This window comes from Equus przewalskii, chromosome 6 (genome assembly GCF_037783145.1).
Source record: "Equus przewalskii isolate Varuska chromosome 6, EquPr2, whole genome shotgun sequence".
NCBI lineage: Eukaryota > Metazoa > Chordata > Mammalia > Perissodactyla > Equidae > Equus > Equus przewalskii.
The window spans coordinates 11,526,973-11,550,417 of NC_091836.1; the positions used below are offsets into that span (position 1 = coordinate 11,526,973).

The 23,445-nt window shown below is 37.6% G+C and overlaps 1 protein-coding gene across 1 annotated transcript in view; it reads left to right on the top strand.

The window, feature by feature from the left end:
* Positions 1-23,445, top strand: part of ARHGAP42 (Rho GTPase activating protein 42) — a 263,289-nt gene that overhangs the window by 77,174 nt on the left and 162,670 nt on the right. The window contains exon 3 of the mRNA XM_070623015.1: positions 12,881-12,942. Coding sequence (XP_070479116.1) covers positions 12,881-12,942 — 62 coding nt within the window. The remainder of the gene's footprint in view (positions 1-12,880; positions 12,943-23,445) is intronic.

Below are 23,445 nucleotides of genomic sequence, written 5' to 3' on the forward strand. Positions count from 1 at the left end.
TTCCTAGTTTGCTTAGTGGGGTTTATCCCCCCGTGTTGAATGTAATGTAAATTCTTCATCTGCTTTGAAAACAGCTTTTGAAGATAGTATTGTGTCACAGTTGTTGTCGTGGTGTGGAGTAGTTTATGTCTTTCTATCTGGGAGCTGCATTTTTTTTTAGTTCTAGAATAGTTCTCATACCTTCTTTATGTATGTGTGAGTGGAAAGGTGGGGAATCGCACAGGCTATTTTCTTTGTTATTTTGTTTTGTGTTGTTTGAATTGTCACAAAATGCTACTGCTAACTTAGAAATGTTGGGCTGGTTTCTTAGAATTCCAAGTTTAATGTCTTAGAGTAGAAAGAGATCTTGGAGAATGTGGGAGCTAACTGTCATTTTGCTTTAGACGCAGGTAAAATAATTTTTTAATATCACATAGTGTTAGAACCTGATCACCTGGCTCCTAGGTCATGAACTTGGACTCTGAGTTTACTTGTTCACTCATTCTATAAAGCTTTATCAAGCACCTGTGATTCGTGAGACACCGTTTTGGGTGCTGAAGACCGGTGAATGTACAAAACAAAACAAAAAAATCCCCACCCTAATGGATTTGCATTTGTCAGAGGAGTTAGACAATAAAATATATAAGTTCATTATATAAAAGTCAGACTATTTTAAGTGCTACAGAGATTTAAAGAGGGAGATTATTTAAAATTTTTCTTCAGTATTTTTAATATACAGATATCTAATTTTAAGCTGGTGGTACCACTGCAAACTGCTTATAAAGTGAACCTTGTCTTATCCTCCATTCCCTGTGTAATCAATCAAATTTACATGACTATGTAAACATTTACCTGTTTCTGGATGTGAGACCGTTTGGTGCAAAAGAGAAAGGCAGTATATACAGCCAGCATGCCTCACAGGTAACAGCTCTAGATTTTTTTCTAAAGCATTTAGAATGTTGAAGCATTTCTCCAGTTCTGTGTTTGACCACTGCATCCTTCTGCCCTAGCCCATGGGACTTCTTCCCTTGCTTGGGCATATTTAGTTCAACTGTGTACTTGACTTTTCCTTGTCTTGATCTGTGCAATATTGAAAAAAACTAAGATGTAATAGCCTTTTAGCTGAAGTATGAGAATTGAGAGCCAGAGAATATCTCAGAGGGCTTTGCCATATAGTCTAAAGTTTAATTTGCACATTCTCAGGAGACATTCGAGATTTATGATCGAAGTTGCCCTTTAGGAGGTTTATTCTGGCATCAGTGTATGTGATGAATTATAGCATGAAAATCATTGCCAGTTCAGAGTGAGTCAAAGATTGCCTTCATCACCAAATCTTTTATGGACCAAGAGAGAACATTTCTAAATGTGAATGAAATAATAAAAATACGGTTTCAATTTTGACATAAAATGTTTGGACCAGAAAAGCAATGGTCCTGGAGACTGTGTCTGAAATAAGTGAGTTAGGAGGCAGAGCATGGGCACCCAGAGATTAATGGAAAACTCATGTGCAAAAGACAAGAATGAACATATGAGCAATGAAGAGAGACTTGTGGGGGGTGGGGGCGGGGGAGAGGTTGGAAAGCAAAAAAAAAGAGTTGAATAATAGGCCTAAAAAAGAAAAAGCAAAGTTTGCCTTGGATAGGAATATGTGGCTGGAAAAAAAAATGCTAAATCTGAGTTATTTCTCTGTCATAGAATTCAGAATAGTTGCTGAGTCATGATTCAGAGGGCTATAGAGAGAAGAGTTTTTAGGTCGTACTTGATTCTTGGGACTCAGAGATAATGTCTTTTGCTCCTTGTGGTTATAGAGGAAAAGAATACGACTCTGCCATTGAAAGTACAGATGAGCTTCAAGCGAGGAAGTAGAGATGATTCTTACAGATTTTAATAAAATATAAACTATTTCCTGTTTAAATGTAGCTTGAACTCTTAATTCCTCACACAAAGCATGCACTGTCCAGTCAGTAGTTGCCAAACTGCCCAGCATTGGAATCAACCATGGGGAGCCTTAAAAATTTGATTCCTGGGCTCCACCTCAGACCTGAATTAAGATGGAATCCCCTGGGTTGACACCTTAGGAACCTTTAATTTTATGGAGATTTTTGGTGTCTGATCCAGCCTGTGGAAATCTGCTACTCTAAAGCATAGACTTGTGGTTTATGCTGCAGGAGGCGCAACTGGGAAGGGTACCGAAACAGGGAAAAAGTCTGTTCCAGAAGTGTGCTTTTGGGATCACCAGATCCCTGATGCTCAGTGTTTTGCCAAAGGAGTCACTAAAGCTGTAGAAGCCATGTGTTTGTAGGGAAACCTGGGCATTTATTGCCATATCACCCTTTACAGTCTGAAAAAAGATTTTGGTTTATGCAGAAGAAATTGATATATATCCTTAGAATGAGAGATGGTATTCACGGGCCAGTATAGATGCTGTGCAAATTTCTCAGGGATGAAAAAAAGTGGCTTTTCAAGTTAAACTCACATACAAGGTGTCACTTCATGCTGATACAGACTTTGGATTCTTTAGAATTCTCTACTAATAATATCTTCTGAGTGCAAAGAAGCTTATGGGTAGTTTAGTACATGCAAATGTGAATAAAATCTTCTTGTGTCCTTATTAGGCTTATAAAATAGAAGAGCTTAAAAAAAAAAACCACTTTGTGATATAATAGCTATACTACTAAGGAGAATGTGCTGAGCACTATAGTGAGAACAAAAATGCTGGGAGAGCACTAAAGCTGGAGAAGGGACCTCTGGCTGGAGACATCAGAAGATGCTCTGATAGAGGAGGTTATTTGAAGTGGGTCCTAATGGTTAAGTAAGATACAGCTTAGGCAATGTAGGAGAAGACATGGAAAGGGGAAACTATAGGAATGTCTAGTAGTTTTCAAAGTGCTAAGTTAGAGATTAGAAGTAGTAGCATCTGAAGCTCAGATACTTAGAAAGGTACCTATGACCACATCTTGGAGGCCCCAAATCACTTGCAATATGGAGTCTGGGCTTTATTTACCCATTCAAGGTTTTTGAGTTGGATAATAACATAGTCAAAGATGCCCTTTAGGAATTTTATTCTGACCATTAGTACATATGATGAGTTAAAGCCATTTAAGCTGGGGAACTAATAACTAGGCTGCTATCATAGTACAGCAGAGATGAAGTGATATCCTTAAATGGGTATGGAAAAAGAGTAGAGGAGAGAGAGCTGCAGTATTTGGTGACTGGATATACGGAAGGAAGGATGGAAGATAATCCATCACTTGAGTTACTAGGAGAATGGTGTTACGAGCCCATTTATGTGTTTATATGTGGCCAGAGTATCTGGGGGGTGGAGCAGAATTGTGAGTTAGGTTAAGTTTCGAGATGCACACAAAATCCTCAAGTAGAAATTCTCAGGAGGTAGTCGGAGTTGGTAAATTTAAAATAGTGAGTTGGGCTGTGGGACTATGCCTAGAGCAGTGGGAAAGTATGTAAATTTCAGGGGAGCTAATTTGGGTTCAAAGTTTGACTCTGCTACTCATTAGCTCTATGACCTTGCTTATTATTTAGCCTCTATATTTCAGTTTCATTATTTGAAAATTAGGAGAATGGTGAGAGAAGATTTGAATGTTTTACTTGTCCCTGCCTCCTGGGGTATTGTGGGGATTAGAGGGCTATGCAAAGTGCGGGTACAGATAAAGTATCAGATTTAAGTATCAGATAAATCCGCCTGCCCCCAGTTTTCCTGCTTTTCTTCTTTCACAAGGATAGGAGTACGCTGGAGTAAGTTTGTAGGCCTAGGGGAGAAGAGTGATGATGAGAGAAAAATGTAGCTAGAGTTGGGAAAGGGTGAGATTAGAAGCTTCCTGGGGAGTTGTTAGCTTTTGAGAGGAAGAGGGCCGCTTTACTGACACAGGCAAGTTGAAGAGAATGAATAAAGACAGTGTTGATCAGAGGGTCTTGAACTCTTCTCAGAGAAGCAGGAGGGCCATCTGGTATGAGTGAGGGCAAGTTTGGGGCTGGGTTCTTGAGAAAGGAGAAAATTCTTTTTAGATAACCACTGTGGGAAATAAGATTAGGAGTAAACTAGAGTTGAATGAAAGGATTGCCAAAAAGCAAGAGCAAAGGGGTTAGATAGCTTGAACTCTTAGTGTCCTCGTGGGTGTGTGAATTACAGCGGAGAGAAGGTCATTGGAGGTTAAGAGGTTGTGGAAAAGAGAAGCTGGATATTCGACAAGGAAGCGGATGTTGAAGCTTCAGTAGGGTGGTGGCGGGAGGATTGGGTGCAGAGGAGGAGTATGAATGGGTGCCTCAGTCTTTGTGGAATGTGAAGGAGTGCTGGGAGGTCAGTTCCTAATGGCAGTAAGGATGGGGGGGTGCGTACTTGGTGTAAGTGGTTGTTTGTCAGCAATAAATTACTGATTGTTCCCTTTAAGACAGGATACTTGGCGCCTGATTACCCTTTGAGCACAAACAGCTCTGGGACTGTTTGCCTTTAAAGATGATAAGCCTGTTCTTTCCTGTAATGTAGCAGGGTAGTAGGCTGGCACTACGTGTTTTTTTGTTTTTGTTTTTTCTCTTCCTTCTTTGGCAATAATGGTCTGCTGGAAGAGAATAGACTTTGGAATCAAACAATCAAAATTAAATACCTGCTTCTTCACCTGCTAGCTGTGAGATCATGGGACACGTCACTTGAGCAGACTGATCCTCCTTTCCTCATTGGCAAAATGAAGATAACACCTACTTCAGCACCTCATATCATTGTGTGACATTCAGTGAGATAGTAGAGGTGCTCCAAAGTGTGAGTGGTCTACACCTTGGGAAAATGGTTTCTGAATTGGGGGTTATTTTGGCTTTGGAACAGGTGAAATATCACTAAAACAAAACAAAACGAAAACAAGGCAGTATCACAATAGCACAGTTCTTCATTTTCTAACATGTAAGTTTGGACAGAAAACAATAGATATATATGACTTGCAGACTATGCTCTACACAGCAATACTTACTGTGTTAACGTAAAGTCTCCTAGTGAAAGAGTGTTGCTAGAATTCAGATGAAATTCATTTGAATTAGTGAGGAAGTGTCATGAAGTCAGGGAGAAACCAACTGGAATCAAGCTTTGGAAGTGTGTGAAACTGAAAGGCTGTCTTTTTATGTTTGTGTGTATTTATTTGCCAAAATTTAGCCTTATGTGAATTTTATGTATTATATACATATTATATAATATATATAAGCCCAGTATACATATATAGTGAGTATATTAGAACTCTCAAACTACCTTGTAGTTTGGTAATTTCAAAGCAGGTATTACTAAAAGGTCCTATCTCAGTTCAGGAGAGTATATGAAGAAAAGAATGTTAGTTACGCAGTCTAGAGTTATTTCTGTGCATCCATGGTGACTTTCGTCTTGGAGTTACAATTCTTCTCCATTTTAATAGGTAATCCTAACAATCTGTGGCAGTAGTGGTAACTCTCTTTTACAGGTGAAGCCCCTGGCTCACAGAAGCTGTCTGTCTTCTTTTGAGTCCAGTTATTATGCCAGTGAGGATAAGAGAAACCAGGCTGAGTATCCAGTTAGACCAGAAAAGAGTGGAAGATTGACAATTTGGCCACAAGTTCTGAATCTCAGCCCAAATATGAAGTGGCAGGCAGTGTTGTGACCCATGTTGACAGACCAGATTAAAGTATAACACAGGTTAGTGCCTGAGGACCCATGGAATGTCAGAGCCCAGGTGTGGAGGGGAGCACTAGGAACAAGTGTTGGGGAATTTACAAGGAGACTAGATTACTGGTCATAACCCCTGCAAAGGATCTGGGTAGAATGCGGAAAGGATAAACAGGACCAAGAGAAAGCAGAAAGAAATCGCTTGATATTAAGCCAATGAATGCCAAAGTGGAGATTCTGTCCATGTGTCCTGTTCAGAGTCTGGATTGGCATCTGAGTACTGAACAGACGAAATGTGGCACAGTTGATGGTAATAGACAAGTGATGAAGCAGAGATGAGGCAGTTCCTAACTCTATGCAGAGCACCTGGTCAACTTGATAAAAGTTTAATTTTATGACTGTTTTCATTTGTAGGCTGTGCATTTCTTACTGTTCTTTGATGCTTAGTTGGCAAACTATGCTATAATATTAAATAACTTTTTATTACTAAAATAATATCTAATATGCTCTTCCAACATGGTACATCTCATATTCTCCAAAACCTGATTCACCTGAAGGCAACATTAGGATGCTTTGGTAGGATATAAAGGAAGAATTTCAGTGCAAGTTTTCAGAGACTTGTTTTCAAGATTAATCTCCTTTTGATTTGAGTTTGCAATTAAATACAAAAACTGAGCACCAGAGGGACATTGTGGAGAACCCAGTTTAGTTACCTCAAAGATAAGTAAATTTCCATGTAGTTCTTCATGAGACCTTGGATTCCAAGTGGCCGTGAAGTGTTAGAAGAAAGGTTATGCCTCTAGTACTGGGGTGTATTACAGTGACCTGCCAGCATTGGGCAGTGGGCCTGTGACTTTTTATTCTGTTGGTTTAGGAAGGAATTTATTTGCAACTGGGCATCCATGGAGCTTGAAGCCACAAATGGAGTGGAAAAATCTTATTTAGTTTTGTGGCTTCCAGAAAAGAACTAGACTTTGTGGTTTCAGATAATGCCAGTATTGCAGACAAAGTGGACAGCCCATCAGTGAGGGTGTTGTTACCAGAGACACACAGTATCTGGTGGGAGAGTTGGTGTCACTTTTTATATCAGTCCATCTGTTTGCCGTATTTGTTATTTAGTGTTTTAGTATTCAGGAATACCACAAGCTGATTGTGCTGCTTTCTTTGTTTTTGGGTTAAATTGTTTCTGAGCCAAAAGTTTCCATTGAATACTTCAATCAGTATGCTACCTTTGATCTTTTAAATGTTCAAAGAATTCAAACACCCTCAGTGGGAGTTGCAGGCATGAACTGCTCATGTGATTCCCTGTTAGATCATAGCATGCCATGTAGTGTAATGTTGGGTGTCACTTGCCTGTGTATGTTGATTCGACTCCTGTTTTTCTCAGTGTGGTCAGATCTAGAGGATAAGACAAATTCACCTGCTCTGGCTCATATCCTCAGTTAAGTGTTGACGTTTTACTGCCTTTCTCCTACTCTTCCTGAAAAGTCAGTGCCAGAAGGATACTAAGAAAGAACTTTACAGAGCCTACATCTCACACCCAAATAGAAAAATGAAGACTGCTGGGGCATAATCTGGACTTATAAAATATGACTGCATTAGTTCAGTCCGGTTTTTATAGACTTTTACAGGTTTTCATGTTTTCCTTGAGATTTAACCAAGTCTATAATCCTACTGCTAACTCAGTTCTCTCGTATTCATCAGCATATCTGAATGTCATAAGTGATTTGCTGTCTCTAATAAAGTGAAAAAATGTGTTGTTGACATAATTGTCACTGAATTTGTGATCTGTACTTTTGAGTATGTATTTAGGTTTGAGGAAAGACTCCTGGAAGAAATATTTAACACGTAATTGTCTGATTATGATATAAATGTTGGTTGGATGCAAGAGTGACATGCTTTCTCAGTTCTCCTCCTAGTTGTAAAATCTGTAAAGCCCATGCTGAGATATTGTTGAAACACTGAATAGTTTGATGCTTAGTATTTAAGGTAGTTAAAGTTATGGCAACAACGACCAGGGAGTAATTCTTTTTATTCTCTCTCATTGGTATTTCCAGACACTAAACAGGTTTTCCACAGTCAAAAATAGGGTGAATTTAAGCCTGCTGAAAAGATTAAGCTAGGAAATACATATTTTACCCAGTTCAGGAATGTTTCAGAATTTATGATATTAGTAAATATAGAAGCGATTGTGCTTCCTCACTGTCTAGGTATAATTCAACTGCTGTCTTTGTGCATGTTTATACTCTAGGACCTGTCATAAATACACCTGAAAAATATATTTCTTTTGTTCCAAAAGTGTTTTTCCAATATCGCACTGTGGAGATAAAAAGGAAACCTATAGCAAAATTCTAGACCTCAATAATTTGTTGGAAAGTTAAAATTTATCCACAAAACTGTATTTTGATTTCTCTCCAGTAATCTCATAGTCCAGATGGTCAGGAAGGGGAAAGATTATTACTGGTGAATACAGCCAGGAAAGTTTCATGCAGGTGGCAAGAATGTGGATAGCCAACATAATTTTCCAAAGTATCTGGCCTGTCCTTTTCATAATATTTTATGAAGCCTAGAATAAGAATTGGTATGTTTCTCCTTATAGAGCAAATAGACTGTGGGAATGTATTGTTAAACTCATTAATTCATTTTTAACGATCATCTATTGAAAGCCCATTGTGTATTAAGTATTGTTTTTGGAATGCTGCTCTCACTAAATCAAGCTCCTGTCATATTGTCTAGGTACGGTCGAAATCTGTAATTGCAGGACCAGCTGTTATATTTCACAATAGTCTGGACTCTCAAAGCAGATAATGAAATGGTTACTATTTATGTAAATATTAATATTGATAAATAAAGTATGGAGCATCACAAATAATTGTTTTTATAAACGAAAGTATTTGGGTATTAGAAATTTGCATGTAATAAAAAAATTTTCAGATTTGCTTAAGTTAAGTTTTAGAAGAAATGGTTCGAGCAGTCACAAGATCAATAACTTTTTATGTAAGGCACTGGGATGGGTGCTGGGGGGTCATTTTGTGTATGTTTTGTGCCCAAGGTCTGGTGGAGAATGGACTCCTTCCAGTTTTTGTGGTCTCTTAAGGCATTTGTGGGTCCCATGCACCAGAAATTCTAACACCGGCCTCTAATCTTTAGCGAGCTGCTGGGGTACACTAGGTAGCTTAGATCTGACTGACTTATGACAGAGGTTCCTGTTAGACTTTGAGGGTGGGGCAAGCGGGGAAGTGACTGGCTATCCCATTTTCTTTCTGTGTTATGTTTTGTTGTGCTGAGTAAACTATTAATGCAATACTTTGACATCATTATAAATAAAATTTAGGGGAAAATATTAGATATGGGTTTGAAAAGTTAGTAGATTGCTGTCACTAATTCATGAAATAAATATTTAGTGTTCCTGGCTGTTCATTTTCTTATAGAACAAATGATGACCTTGAATATCCTCTTTTGGACCAAGAAACATACACTTCTGTGGAACCGAGACTATAATATATAAAGACAACAATCTTAGTTTTTTGAAGTCATTTACCTGAAAAATCAACAAAAGACAAAGAGGGAATAAAACTTACTGTCAAATTGGGGCAGACCCAGAAAACTGCTGGAGGGAAAGTCGTTTCTGTTGCAAGAAACCAGACATGCAATTGCTTTTGCATGTTAAAATTTTTCTTCTCAGACGTTCTCATTATAATCAGCTATTATTATACTGAGTCTATAAATAGTATTTATATGGGAAACAGACCGGAAAACCATTCAAGTAAAGCAGAAAACAGCATCATTTATTTGTGGACAAAGAGATACAACAGCAAAATGAGAACCTGAGTTTCCTTACTTGTAACCAAAATCTGATTTAAGGCTACTCCACAATTTACTCTGGGAGTAGTTACCTTGGGGAAACCTGTGGACTTCTGCAGTCATCGTGGTAAAATACTGCCTGGGACTACTAGGCACTATTACATGGGCCAGTGATCATTTTCTGGGTTGACCAAGTGGGAGGTTGTAGTGTAGCCCTGCCAGTCTAAAATCAAGCTATATTTTTATTCCAGAAATAGCTGTCAACAGGCATCTATGGGCTAAGTATTACTTAACCCTTTGGGAAAATTAATAATATATGATCTATGCCCTCCCTACAATTTAGGCTAGTAGGAAAATAAAGTATTTGTAGCATCTTTTATTTTTCATTATTTGTTTTAAAAGTTACAGATTTATTAGGCTTAACAAAAACTAGCAGTCTCCTGTCTACCAGTTCCCACCACTTAATTCTTAATTCCCCAGAAAGACCACTTTGAACTTTTAGCCATTTCTGCTATTTCTTTTGAGACCATTATTATCTTACTGCTACTTGATTTTTTTTTTCCAGCTTTTAGATACCATCTTTTCACTTTCTACTGCTGTCACACTATGTCTTGAGTTCAACTGTTTTACATGCTCTTTTCCCCTATTCTCTCAATAGAGTTAAAACTTAATTTTGGCAAAATCCATTTTTAATGTTTGTAGTACAGTGACTTTGTACATGTTACAACTCAGCTATTTCTTTCTTTTCTTTTTTTTGTTTTTTGGAGGAACATTAGCCCTGAGCTAACAGCAACTGCCAATCCTCCTCTTTTTGCTGAGGAAGACTGGCCCTGAGCTAATATCTGTGCTCATCTTCCTCTGTTTTGTATGTGGGATGCCTGCTAAGCATGGCTTGCCAAGCAGTGTGTAGGTCTGCACCCAGGATCCAACCCGGCAAACCCCAGGTTGCCAAGGCGTAATGTGTGAACTTAACCGCTGTGCCATGGGGCCGGCCCTCAGCCATTTCATTTATTTTGATTGTGTTGCTTGTATAGCTTTGTTTACCGAGGAGTTAATAATTGCCTTTGAATTTTCTTAAAAAAAAAAAAGTGAATTTCCTCTCATTGCATTCAGATATGTCAGGATATTGATCTGTTCTATTTACCTTTCTCTGGAGACATTTCCTGGAGCCCCTAACCTGTTCCTCCAATCTAAACAAGATCCTGTCTGGACCTTTTGCACGACTGTTGTCCTGGAATATCTCTGTGCTGTCCTGAGAGTTCCATTTACTGCTCTGCTATATTGGATGTTTTATTTCTAGATTCCATATCCTCTTCTCTGGATTTATTCCCATGTTTTGTTAGAGTGCATTATCCAATAGCTTCCAGTAAAAGGAAGCATGTAGGGGTAAGTTTTCTGTTGTTGTTTGTTGTGGGTTTTTCTGATATTTATAAAAATGTTGAGAGGCATTGAATAGAAATCTGGAGTTAAAGTGTTTCTTATACAGACTTTCAAGTACTCTTTCTATTTAGATCTCCTCTAATTTCTCATTATCATAGGACGTGCTACCTCCAATTCCTGTAGCCCAAACTGACCCACCTCTTGGCTTCTTTCTCTGTAGACATGTTAACGTTGTCTTCCATCATCTGAAGTTTTATTGCCATTTTTTTCAGGCTCGCCAATAGAGATCTTCTGTGGCAGTAGATAGCTGCCAGAATGATCATAGAATACTTTTTTTTAGCAAAAGTACAAAAATATAATATGCTATCACATACTCCAGTTAAGATTTTCGATATATTTGTAAAATGTTTTTCTGTTCAACTTTCTTTTGTCAAAACTGGGCAGTATTATTGCAGTGATAGTTATTTTTGCAGAAATTAAAGTCTCATTTTTCTAAACGTTTAAAAAAAAGTTATACTTACTCTAATGCCATTAATGTGTTTATCAGATTAATCTGAGTCTCCCAGGTAATCCTGTGATTTCTGTTTTGGTAACTGAATAAAACCCAGTGTGAAGTAATCACAGGGATAGCGTTTCAAACCAGCTTAGTTAATACAAACCTAGTAGTTCTGAAAAGAGAAAAAAAATCCTAGATTGGAATTTTGAATTCTTGAATTGAAAGCATTCTTTGTCTTTAGAGTTCTGTTGATGAGACTTGATTTGTTTTCCTCTCTTCCCTGCCTTTATGGTAGGCTTTATGCTAGACTTGCTACACTCCCGGTCTCACAGAATGTTTGCAGTATTAGTGTGGGTGAAGGAAGAGGTGGGGAGCCTAAAGAATTAAGGACGGGGAGGGAGAGTTCAAAGCTTAAATAAAAATAAATCTTGCATTCACCTTATTTGTTTTGTTAGTTTTGTGATCCAAACATTCTGACTTTAGTTAATAATCCATATTAAGCATAAGGTACAGGAATTGATGTGGACGAATTACTCTTTCACAGTTGCCACTTGGGACTATGCAGTTTTTTTTTCCAAAGATTTTATTTTTCCTTTTTCTCCCAAAGCCCCCCAGTACATAGTTGTGGGTCCTTCCAGTTGTGGTATATGGGATGCCGCCTCAGCGTGGCGTGATGAGCGGTGCCATGTCCGCGCCCAGGATTCGAACTGGCACAACCCTGGGTCACCGAAGCAGAGCGCACGAACTTAACCACTCGGCCATGGGGCCAGCCTCCATGGGACTATGCATTTTTAAGAATATGATACTGTAGCTCCCTGTTTATTTTTGGGGGGGTTTGTTCTCCCAGTGTTTCTGAATACTTGATCCTCTTCCCAGGCCACAGCAATATAGCTTCAGATAGTTTTCTAGAGCAGTGCTTTCAACTTTAATATGCAAACGGATTGCCTGAGGAGCTTGTTAAAGTGCAGATTTTGGGGTGGGGACTGAGAGTGTATATTTCTAACAAACTTCCAAAATGCTGAGGCTGGTGGTCCTTCTGACCACGCTGACTAGCAAAAGTCTAAAATACTTTGAGTATGGGAGTAATACAGAATACAGAATCTGTTTTTAAGTATCTATAACTGTTGAACTTCTAGGAAGAAGTTAGTGGGAGACCTTGCATTACTGACTGCTCCTAAGTACATCTAAATAGTATTGGATTTATTGCTTCTTATTGATCTAATACATTTTTCATTATTTGTAGGATTCTGTTTAGAAGTGATTCCAATACTGTACTTTTATTTATTGATGTGTTAGTTTTATATATATTAAGTGTATAAACTATATATAAACACTATTCCTGTAGTGTCTTTGAAGGAAAAACATTATACTTGATACGTGCTAAACTTCAATTTGCAGCACACTGACATATAGCTGTTAGTCATTGAGCTCCTGTGGTATATACTGTTTTATGCTTATAAACACATAAAACTTCAGAATATGTACAAGTTTATAACTAGCTTCATTGTAATGTTTATTCCTGTGCAATTAGATATTAGCAATAAAAAAAGGTTAATTCTTTTTTTTAAAATTTATTTTCTAAATAGCTCAGTCACTTAAGGAATTTGCGAGACTACTCATTGCAGTCGAAGAAGAAAGGAGAAGACTGGTAAGTGTATTCCCCGTTTCTTAGGAATGCTGCTTTGTTTGGACGTATTAAAAGGAAGACTAGACCTTCTGAATTAGACTTAGCCATACCAGACCTTATAATTTGGTGTACTATTGTGAGTATGATGTCACTGTTATGAGTATGTACTATTGTGAGTATGATGATCAAATATTGCTTGTAAGATGTACCATTTCTATTTATTTCGTTTGTTCAGCAGATGTAAATTGCATTCATTTTGCTTTCCAGTTAATTGTTCTGAGAATTAAAAATATTGAACAAACTGCCATTCAGAAACCCACTCTAATTGAGCAAGCTTCTAATAACCTTAGTGTTATAATAAAGACACAAGTATTAAGGACACTTCACAGAAGGAGCAACTAACTTGGCCAGGGTGTTAGTAGGAGACTTTCTTGAAAAGCAGGAGACTTTCTTTCTTGGAAAGACATTTGAATTGGGTCTTGAAGGCTGAAAGGATTTTGCTGGGCTGGGAAGAGTGAGGAAACCTTCTAGCTTGATGGATTAATTTCTATGACAGTATCAGAGTGTAATTATTAGTAATATATTTATTCATTCACAAATATGATTTTGTAGCCATTGTGTTCAAATTTCTGTGAAGGCCCTTCTCTGTGCCCCAGGTTTCCTATTTGTTGAGAAAAACAATATATATCCCAAAGGATTGTTGTAAAACATTTGTAGCAGCACCTGACGCATAATGAATCAATGTTGATAGTGATAGAGATGTTGATTGTCAGTTACAGTGAAGGTTACAGACTTGTTTAAAACATCATCTTTGATATCACTGACTTCACCATCCTGTTTGGGAATTATATATGCAGATAAATAAAATACTTAAGTACGGACTAAATGTGCTAGAAATGCAGCATGGTTTGGTATCATTTGCTAGATGGATAAGGAAGAGCAATTTGAGGAGGGCGTCTTTAAGGTGGCCTTAGTGATAGGGAGCATTGGATGAGGTAAGGAAGAATCACACAAGTAGGACGTGGGAGTCATATAAATGAACTTGAGCAGAGGCCACAAGGTGGAAGGAAGTACTGTGTATGTTTGTAGAATAAGGCAGGTGGTTCTTAGAAGGTATTGGAAGATTGATTGGGAGTTTTGGCGATATGCGGGGTTTAAGAGCTGGGCTAAGAAAGTTTTGATGTTTGTTATAGGCAATGGGAAAATTGCTAGAAGTTTTGGAATAGAAGATTGAGAGGCTCAAGATGGGATTCAGGAGAGATTAATTTGGCGGCCATGTGAGAGAGAGATAAGATGGGGAAGAAATGTCGGGGAGATGAGTGACCATATTCTCTTACGAAACGTCAGCCTACCATGGGTCTGGTCCCAGTATCAGAGAGACAGCCATACAATGTGATCTGTACTAGATACATATAAGCCACTATGGGAGACTGACCCTTTCTGGGGAGGTCAGAGAGAGGTAACTTTAATTGGAGGTGGACTTTTATTGGAGTCTTTAGGCTAATAGGACACTGTTTTAAGTGCTTTATATATAATCCTCACTCTAGCTCTATGAGCTAAACAAAAGAAGTCCAAGTTCTGTGGGGAGATATGGGCAGTATCTGTGCTTTTGGCCCAGAAGAGGAGCTGATGACAGAAATGGGAAAGACTGGTGATATAGATGTGCAAATGGAGTTGGAGATGGCATGGAAGCCAGGGGAATAAACGATTCCTGGTTGAGTGAGGTTGTGATTCAAATCCTGTGCAGATAGTTCAAGAGAGTGATAAACCAAACTAGCATGGGCTATATTTTTAGAAAATTTATTAGTTTAAGTAATATGAGAAAGTGTATTGTAGGTTACAGGAGAAAAAAGAGCCAAGGGAATGTTCTTAAAGCACTGAGGAGGCCTGCAGGCACCAGGGGAAAAGCTTTTCCTCACGCTGGGAGAAAAGGAAGAGAGGATTGGTTAAAACATAGGACTTTGCACAGTAAGTCAATTGGTTGAACAGGTGGATAATAGTGTTAGGAAAGAATGGACATCTGCTGTGAGAGGAGTTTGTAGAAATAGTTTAAAACAGCCATGAGCAGGTTATACAAGAGAAAAAGGACTACTGGTCAACAATAAAGGCTGTTGAAGTTAGACATCATAAATATGTCAAGGAAAGACTAATTACCATGCTTTCATAGTTTTTCTAGCAAAACCCAGAACCCTGCAATGTGAGCAGCAAGAACAGTATGAAGGCCAGATTCAAGTTGGTGGCTGGCATGGAAGACATGGTGCTAAATTATAGGGATATGGATTTGTATAATGTGAAAATGGGTCCTGAATGAGTATAGTGATAAATGAGGCAGGAGGCTATTGATAGCGTTCGATTAGAAAGCAGAGAGGGCAAGCATGACTACTTAGTTGTGCTGAAGCTTCACTAGAACAATGGAGATTCTAAGAGGGGACAAGGAAGTTGTGATCAGGAGTGAGAGTTGAAACATACGCTGAACTTGGCGGTGGAGCTGGAACAGATAATGCTGAAGTTAGGATGTGGCTATGCAGGGAGATAGACCTTAAAAATTGAGAAAGCTGGGCTCAGAGGTTTGGATACTTTATGAGCAGGATCTTGAGATCATCCAGTATGATGACAGGATTAAGTATAAAGTTCAAGGAGAAGAAATGACTGAGGAACGTGGTAGAGTGTCTTATAAGCAATGGAGATGGAGACTGGACCACCAGCTTTTAGTGTTTAAAAGGTCTTCACTTCTGCCGTCAGCCATGTTTCTCATGTTAGGGCAAGGAGGAAATTCTGCATTCGTGAGTGAAGTCATATTGTGGGTTTTGCTTGCTTTACCTGTTTCAGAGAGGGTCTGAAATAAAGAATGTAAAACAGTGAAGAAAAATCTCTATAGATAAAGCTTAATGGATTGCATTTCCGCAAAGATTATATAAGAGGAGTCAAACATATAAATCTAAATATTGGAGTGATTAATCAGTCATATGATGTTACTACAACTGAAGGCATAACTGGTAGCAGATTTTGGGCAAAATGTGCTGAGGAATTTGTGTTTTAAAAATTAGTGCTCATTTAGAAAGTGGAATATTTTAAGTGTTCTAGGAAAGTGTAAAGGAGTTCTATAATTGATTATAAAGCCACTTAATCATTCTGTTATTTCAGTAATAAATCATGACTTATTATGTATTAATTAAATTTGACCGAAACCTAAGTGACCAAGCAAAAATAAAATCTCAACAAGATGAAAAAGGACACAATAATTTAAACATATTCTCTTGTTTCCAATGATTTGCCATACTTTGTAAGATGAATACATCCTCTGGGTAACGTAAAGACTATTTGCAGAAAAAGATCCCAAAGAAACATTGATTTTTAGAAATGGAACCTCCTCTTAGCTCCTTACAAACTTTAAGTATTGAGTTTTTAAAGCATATTCTGCTAAAGCCAACCAAAAATGCATAGTAAAAATGAAACAAAAAGTGACTCAAAGTGAAAGTAATAGGAAATACCCATTTTAGAAACTTTCGAGGGTATAGATTGTCCTGTCTCATACTTCTTACTTGAAAAACCATCTTCCGTGATGCAGCATTTTCTAAGAAGTTGATTGACACCTGCAATCACGTGGCTACACAAGAACAGCCTTTTAATGACATAAATATAAGAAATAGTAACGCTTTGTAATGGCCTTAGTAAAATGCTTATTACTTACAGTTAGAATATGGTATTGATAAGTGACATAAGCTTTTCTTTTTTTTTTTTTCAAATATGTCTTTATTGGAAATGTTAGCGTTTTTTCCCATAGGATGCAGCTCTTAAATTATTTTGTTTAGAGATGTCCTAGATCAGATGTCCTGGTGGCAAGACTCGGAGACTGGTCCCAAGGCAAAGAGGGGCTTCTAAGCCATGTAAACATCATAGTAAGCTTGCTTCAGTCTCTGTATCACCAGAGACTGCTCTATTTTATTTCAGATCATAGCTGACTCAGTGGAGCAAATGCTACCGTTTTAGCCCAGACTGTTCGAAATTAATTTGAACGAATACTGACATACCAAGAGAACCCCCTAGGGAAGCATGAGATGCTCAGGGAGGCCTTCTGGAAGAGATCTTGGTAACCTCTTCTTTGTTGTTTGTATTGAAATACTGAATTTGACTCTTGCTTCCAGGCCTTTGGTCTTGACATTCCCTCTCCCTGAATCCCTTGAACCATACGCCAGCCCCAGTTCCTCCCTTCTCAGTACTCTCCCTCCTGTTCCTTTTTCTCTATCCCCACTGACTTGCTTTCTGCTCTTCCTTGTGTGTCACTGCAAGTTCTTTTGCACTGGGACCTTTGCTTGCGTTTGTCACTTCCTCTGCCTCTAACATCCTCATCCCTGTCCTCTCGTGATTGGCCCCATCTTGTCATCCATACTTCACCCTGTCTGTCTCCTCTGGGGGCCTGCATTTTCCACGCAGCCTAAATTAGTCCCCTTTAGTCCTTATATATTGGGACAGAAATAGTTGCTCTCGTGCAGCTTGCATTCTCCTGGGAAGAAACAGACATTAAACAAATTATGTTTGGTGGTAAGTGCTAAAAAGAAAAATAATGCAGCTGGTAGAAGATGTTGCCATTTATTGAGATGAAGGAGGAGATGGGAAGAAATAGTTAAATTTTGAATCTATTTAGGTGCCTACTGGATATGTAAGTAGCCTTGTCTAGGCAGCAGCTGGATATATGAGTCTGGAGTTCAGGGGAGCAGATGGGACTAGAGATATAAATTTAGAAGTTGTCAACATGTAGAGGGCATTTAAAGCTATGGGAATGTGTGAGATCACCCAGTCTGTGAGTGTGCAGACAGAAGAGAAAAGGTGGGAGGATTGAGCCCTGAGGTGCAGGGAGTCCTGAGTTTGGTCAGGTGAGGTAGAATCAACAGAGGAGATTTAGATCAGTGGGAGAACCAGGAGAAAGCTGTTGGGATGGGTTGCTCAAAGTCCCATTTCTTCGCTTGACCGTAGTAGAGAGAGAAGACAATAATAGGTAGAAGCTAATAGGATGTAGACCCAGTGGCTGCAGTGTGCTTCAGGATAGAGGGTCCAAATTATCTGATCCACCTTGTGCTGTTCCTCTACCCCTGCCCCTGGGCCCCTCACTTTCTGGGTACTGTGTCCCTGACCTTGACAAATGTGTGGGTGTGGGTGTGAATGTAGATTTTTCTTCTTAGCTATATCTTTGTCGCCAATTGAGGAAGACTCAACTTCAGAATATTTTAGATAATGCTTATCTTGAACAATTTATACAGATGGACTTATTTCTTATAGTTTTCATTTTGATTAATATAAGAACTTTTTTTTTTTTTTACCATTATCACCCACAACATTTAACATTCACATTTGACCTAAGTTACAAATTTTTCTTTAGGTTTTTGGGATTTATATTCTTTGTATTCAGTGCCCAGATTAGTCTTTTTTATCTTTATTATTTATATTTATATAAAATTCATATTTATATCTCTTTTATCTTTTATTAGTCTTTTTCATTATTCTGGGTAATGAAAGCACTTTCCTGAAATGGGCTAGGTGTCTGGGTATAACTTTGGAATAAAAACATCATGAGGGACTGGTAGGGAAATTTATAATCTTAATATTCACTTCCTTTATAAAGTATTAAAAGCTCTATTTTCTTTTCTTACACTTTTTAAAACATAAGCAGTCCTACATAAGGGTTAATAGGGGGCAAAATCAAAGTAGTTTTAGATCTTTATTTAAAAAAGGAAAAATGAGGTCCAGCTTCATGGTGTAGTAGTTAAATTCAGCACACTCTGCTTCAGTGGCCCAGGTTCACAGGTTCAGATCCCAGGCATGGACCTACACTACTGGTCAGCCATGCTGTGGTGGTGACCATCATATAAAAAAAAGTGGAGGAAGATTGGCACAGATGTTAGTTTACGGCTAATCTTCCCTGGCAAAAAAAAAGAAAGAAAGAAAGAAAAATATATCAGAAACATAAGTTATTTGGTTATTGACATAAGATTTTGAGTCTTATGAGTCTTAAGAGATTTAAGAAATATATCTGCGGTGCCCAGTACCTTAGATACTAGTCATATGTGGCTATTGAGCACCTGAAATATGTCGGTTACTATGTGGTTTGGATTATGTTTCTATTGGGAATCACTGCTTTAGATGGTAACAGCTGACTCTGAGCAGTTTCAAGGTACCAGTCACTGCTACAGTTGCTTCATATTTTTAACTAATTTAATCTGCACAGCAACCCTCTGAGGTCTATGCTATTAATACATCCATTTTAAAGAAGAGAAAAACTCAAAGGCATAAAGCTAATCAGTGGTACTGTGAGGATTTAAGCCCAGTTTGTTGGACTCCAGAGCCTTCACATAATCCATAATGTTACAAACTAAGACCCTGTTTTAATTAAAAACTGCATAATAACAATAGCAAACATGTATTTTTAATATAGTATATGAGATGCTGATTAAGCACTTTAGGTGTATTTCATTATCTTACAAAAACTCGAAGAAGACGGGCATTATACATTTTGAGATTAGATTAATATTCAAATTCTTCATCATATTTAAACAGGCATATATTTCAGCAGAAACTTATTCCATCAATCCATTGACAGTTCCTGTATCAAATTTTGGCCTGTAAGAGCCAAAAATGTTCAATAAACCTATTTAAGTCTTTTTTTTTTTGCCCCTCTGAACCAAGGATTCACAAAGTTGGAGAATTTCTTAAATGTTGTTGTCCTTATTCTGTTGATGAAAGATTTTGCTTTAATCTTTTGCCATAAACTTTTGCATTGGCCATCAGTAGGTGATATTGATTAATCTCTGAGTTTCTGGCAGTGATGCTGTTATAGGCTTAAGACCAATTATCTGTGAAGTCATCCAGTTTCTCTTATTGTCTCAGATATGCCAACATTCCACATACATGAGTATGGATCGTATTTCTGGTATGTCTTAGGTTAACTTAGAAACAAACTCTAGGTATGCTGGCCTACGTACCAAGATTTTTATATAGTGATTTCATCTGAAATTTTAGGAAAATAAAACATCTCAATGTTCTCCACATACAAAGTTCTGATGATGGTGTTTATTGAATTATAGAGGCCTCCCATGATTTCCAGTTATCTGGTGAAATATGAAGGTAGGATTGAGAGGTGGCGGATCACACACAATTCATCATGACTGCACCCAGAGTGGATTTTACTTTTTATTGGCAGTAGTATTCATTAGTATTTTTTAAAGTGCGCAAAGTGCTTTTATATACATTTTTATTTGATTCTTACAACAATCTGAAACTAAGCTCAGACTGTAAGTGAGTTACTCCAGGTAATACATACCACTAGTAGGTGATAGAGCTGAATGTGAAGGACTCAGTGTCAGGTCTTCAGACTTCAAGCTCACTGTTCTGTTATATCCTGTGTCTTCTCTTTTTCATTTAAATTTTAAACACGCTGAGGACAGAATCGTGATCTCCTTTGTACTCTTTCTTTCCTTGTTTTCAGAACACCTACTATATATAATCTTGGTTGTCCGAAATTTAGTATAGTGCTTAGCAGTGCATACAGAAATAGAAAATGTGGTCGTTGAGAGTTATCACAGCTTCCTATTTACCATTTCTCACTGTTTGACTTAATTCTTTAAGGTAAAGTCTAATAGAGAAATAAACTTTCTTTGAGTAAAATTCATTAATTTAGTGTGAAGAACTTGAATAGGGTAATTGCTAGGATTTCAGAAAATAGTTCAAAGTGTTCATTTGTGAATTATGTCTTTTGATTCTATAAGTGAAAAAGACTTAGGACACTTAATGTCAGCTAGAAATGTCTGTCAAAATTCTAAAAGGTCTTAAAGTAGATAGATTGTAGGGGTCGGACAGTGAAGCCTATCCTGGCAGACTGCCTTTTAGGCATTTCGCTGCTCGTTAACACTTCCAGCCTAGGGTATAGGAAAGGGAGTAAGAGGGAAAACAGAGTCCATTGTGGTGCTCTTTACTAGCCCTTGGAAAGGAAAGAAGCTCGTGCTTTCCTTAAATTAAGGTAGTATGCTATTAGAAGTTCTGCTGTCATGGCTAGAAATCAGCAGAGGGAACTGAGGTGGCACTAATTTTAAAATATGTTTGTATTTTTGTATATTAGTTTTATTAACATTTGGATGTGAATTTTTTTCTTATGATTGATGCCATAAATCTAGCAATTTGACATATTTCATGGGTATATGTCAAATTGCTAGATTTAAAGATTTGTAAATGGATATTTGACAATAAGCATCCAATCTTTATATTTTCCTGTTTCCCAAGACCCCTTTATTTTTTTAAGATTAACCTTGACTATATGGAAAGATTTAAAGGGAACTTTTCCACCAGATAGTGCTATTTTAAAAGCAGTCAATTTAAAATAGTATACTTGAATAAAGAACTTTCACATTCATTTTCTTTTTTTTTTCTTCTTTTTGCTCTCAGCATATAAACTGTGTTGAAAATGTCTTTTTCTTAGTTTTGCTACTTGGCATGAATCTTTGAGTGTTAAGGTTTTTGTTGCTTATGGCTGTAAATATTTTAGACACAGCAGCCGTGCTTCCTAACTCTTTCATCCCATCTTCAGTTCTTTTATCCTCTGACTTCGCCATTTATCCCCATTGTATAGGCTTTATCTTGGAGTCTTATAATTGCATAGCATGTTGAAATATTTCTGTTTTTACCTTTGCACTTTCAAAAATACATTTACTCCGCAGTGTCAGCCATCATTTTTCTTTGATACAACTCGGGACGTACTAGTCTTTAGTACATTTATAAACCATGTTTTGATGGTTTTAAAAATTTTTTTGATAGTTAGGAAGCACAAAGAGACTTTGATATTATAAAAAGTAAATTTATATAAAGTCATTGGGTAACTGATTCCCCCTCCCAATTTTTTGAGACCTGGATGGGGTACTTAATTTTAAAGGGCAGAGAAAATAAACCTAAATAGACATAAGGTAGACTAGAAAAGCAGTGGTGAAAGATATCGTGAAGGGAAATTTTAAATAGTAAAGCTATGAATGGTTGGGAAATAGCAGCTGATGGACCGACCAGATATTCAGAAATAAGAAGTTGATATATTTTTCAGTAAGCAAAATGTTTTTGTCTTTGTTTGTGATTAAACCATAGAGTCATAATGCTCATGCACTGTAAGAGAAATTGTGAATTTAATTACCATCAAGATAAGAGAGAAAGCGTTTTTAATTAAACTTTTTTATTTTGAGATAATTATAAGTTCACACACAATTATAAGGAATAATACAAAGAAATCTGTGTATTCTTTACCTGATTTCTCCCAATGGTAACATTGTTGTAAAATTATGGTATAATAACTTATTACATTTTACTTTGTTATAATACTAAATAAAAGTAACAAAGTGTTCACAAAATTGCCCTTTGTCCTAGAATCAGAATTCATAACTTGAAGACAAAAGTGGGTTCTTACCAAGATGCCTTGTGTTACTTCATGCAATTTGCTATTTGTGTGTTACCTAGAACAGTTATTCGTTAGACAATCAGAAAATTGATTAGGAAGACACTGGGGCATCTCGTTTATCTGTGGGAAGGTCCATGTCGCATGTGGGATTTAGGGACAGCCAGAATCACAAACTCTGAGGCCTCTGAGAGGATTTTTCTCTCTGCCTTTGCTTTGCTTGTCCTCTTCATTCTTTAAGTTGGCTTCTTTCACATGTTGGCCAGAAATGCTCCCACCATACCTCACAGAAGTTGTTTCTGGAGGGAGCCTGTCTCATTTCCCATGGTAAACTAAAAAAAAAAAAACTTTAACAAGGGCTCTGATTGGCCCAGCCAAGGTCATTTAAAGACCCTTGACCAATCACCCAAGACCAGGGGGACGGAATCTGTTGCATGTGTTCCTCTGACTATCAGGACTGTTTTTAGAAACAAGAAAGTTATTGTGATTTGGATAATCACCCACCTCTTGTCTATTACAGCATAGTAGTGGCTTTAAGAAATTTCCAGTTAACATGGTCATTTGAAAGGAATACTATGATAGTGAATTGTATGAAATTTTAAAGGAATTAGAAAACATTATATTTATTCATCCAAACATTAGAAACATTCACTTTAAAAATCAGGAATCAGACAAGAATATGAGCTATTATTGCTTAAATTCAGTATTGTTTTGGAGGGCCCCTGGTCTGTGGAGTAAAATAAAATCAAAGACATAAAATATCTGACTTAATTTTGTTTCTTTCATTCCTTTTTTTCTTTTCTTTCTTTCTTTCTTTTTTTTTTTTTTTGGTGAGGAAGATTGGCCCTGAGCTAACATCCATTGCCAATCTTCCCCTTTTTGTTTGAGGAAGATTGGCCCTGAGCTAACATCTATGCCAATCTTTCTCTGTTTTTATATGTGGGTTACCGCCACAGTATGGCTTGTTGAGTGCTGTAGGTCCGTGCCCAAGATCTGAACCCACGAACCCAGGCCGCCAGAGCAGAGCGTACCAAACTTGATCACTACACCGCTGTGCTGGCCCAATTCTATCATTTCTTGATGTGATTTTCTCATATAGA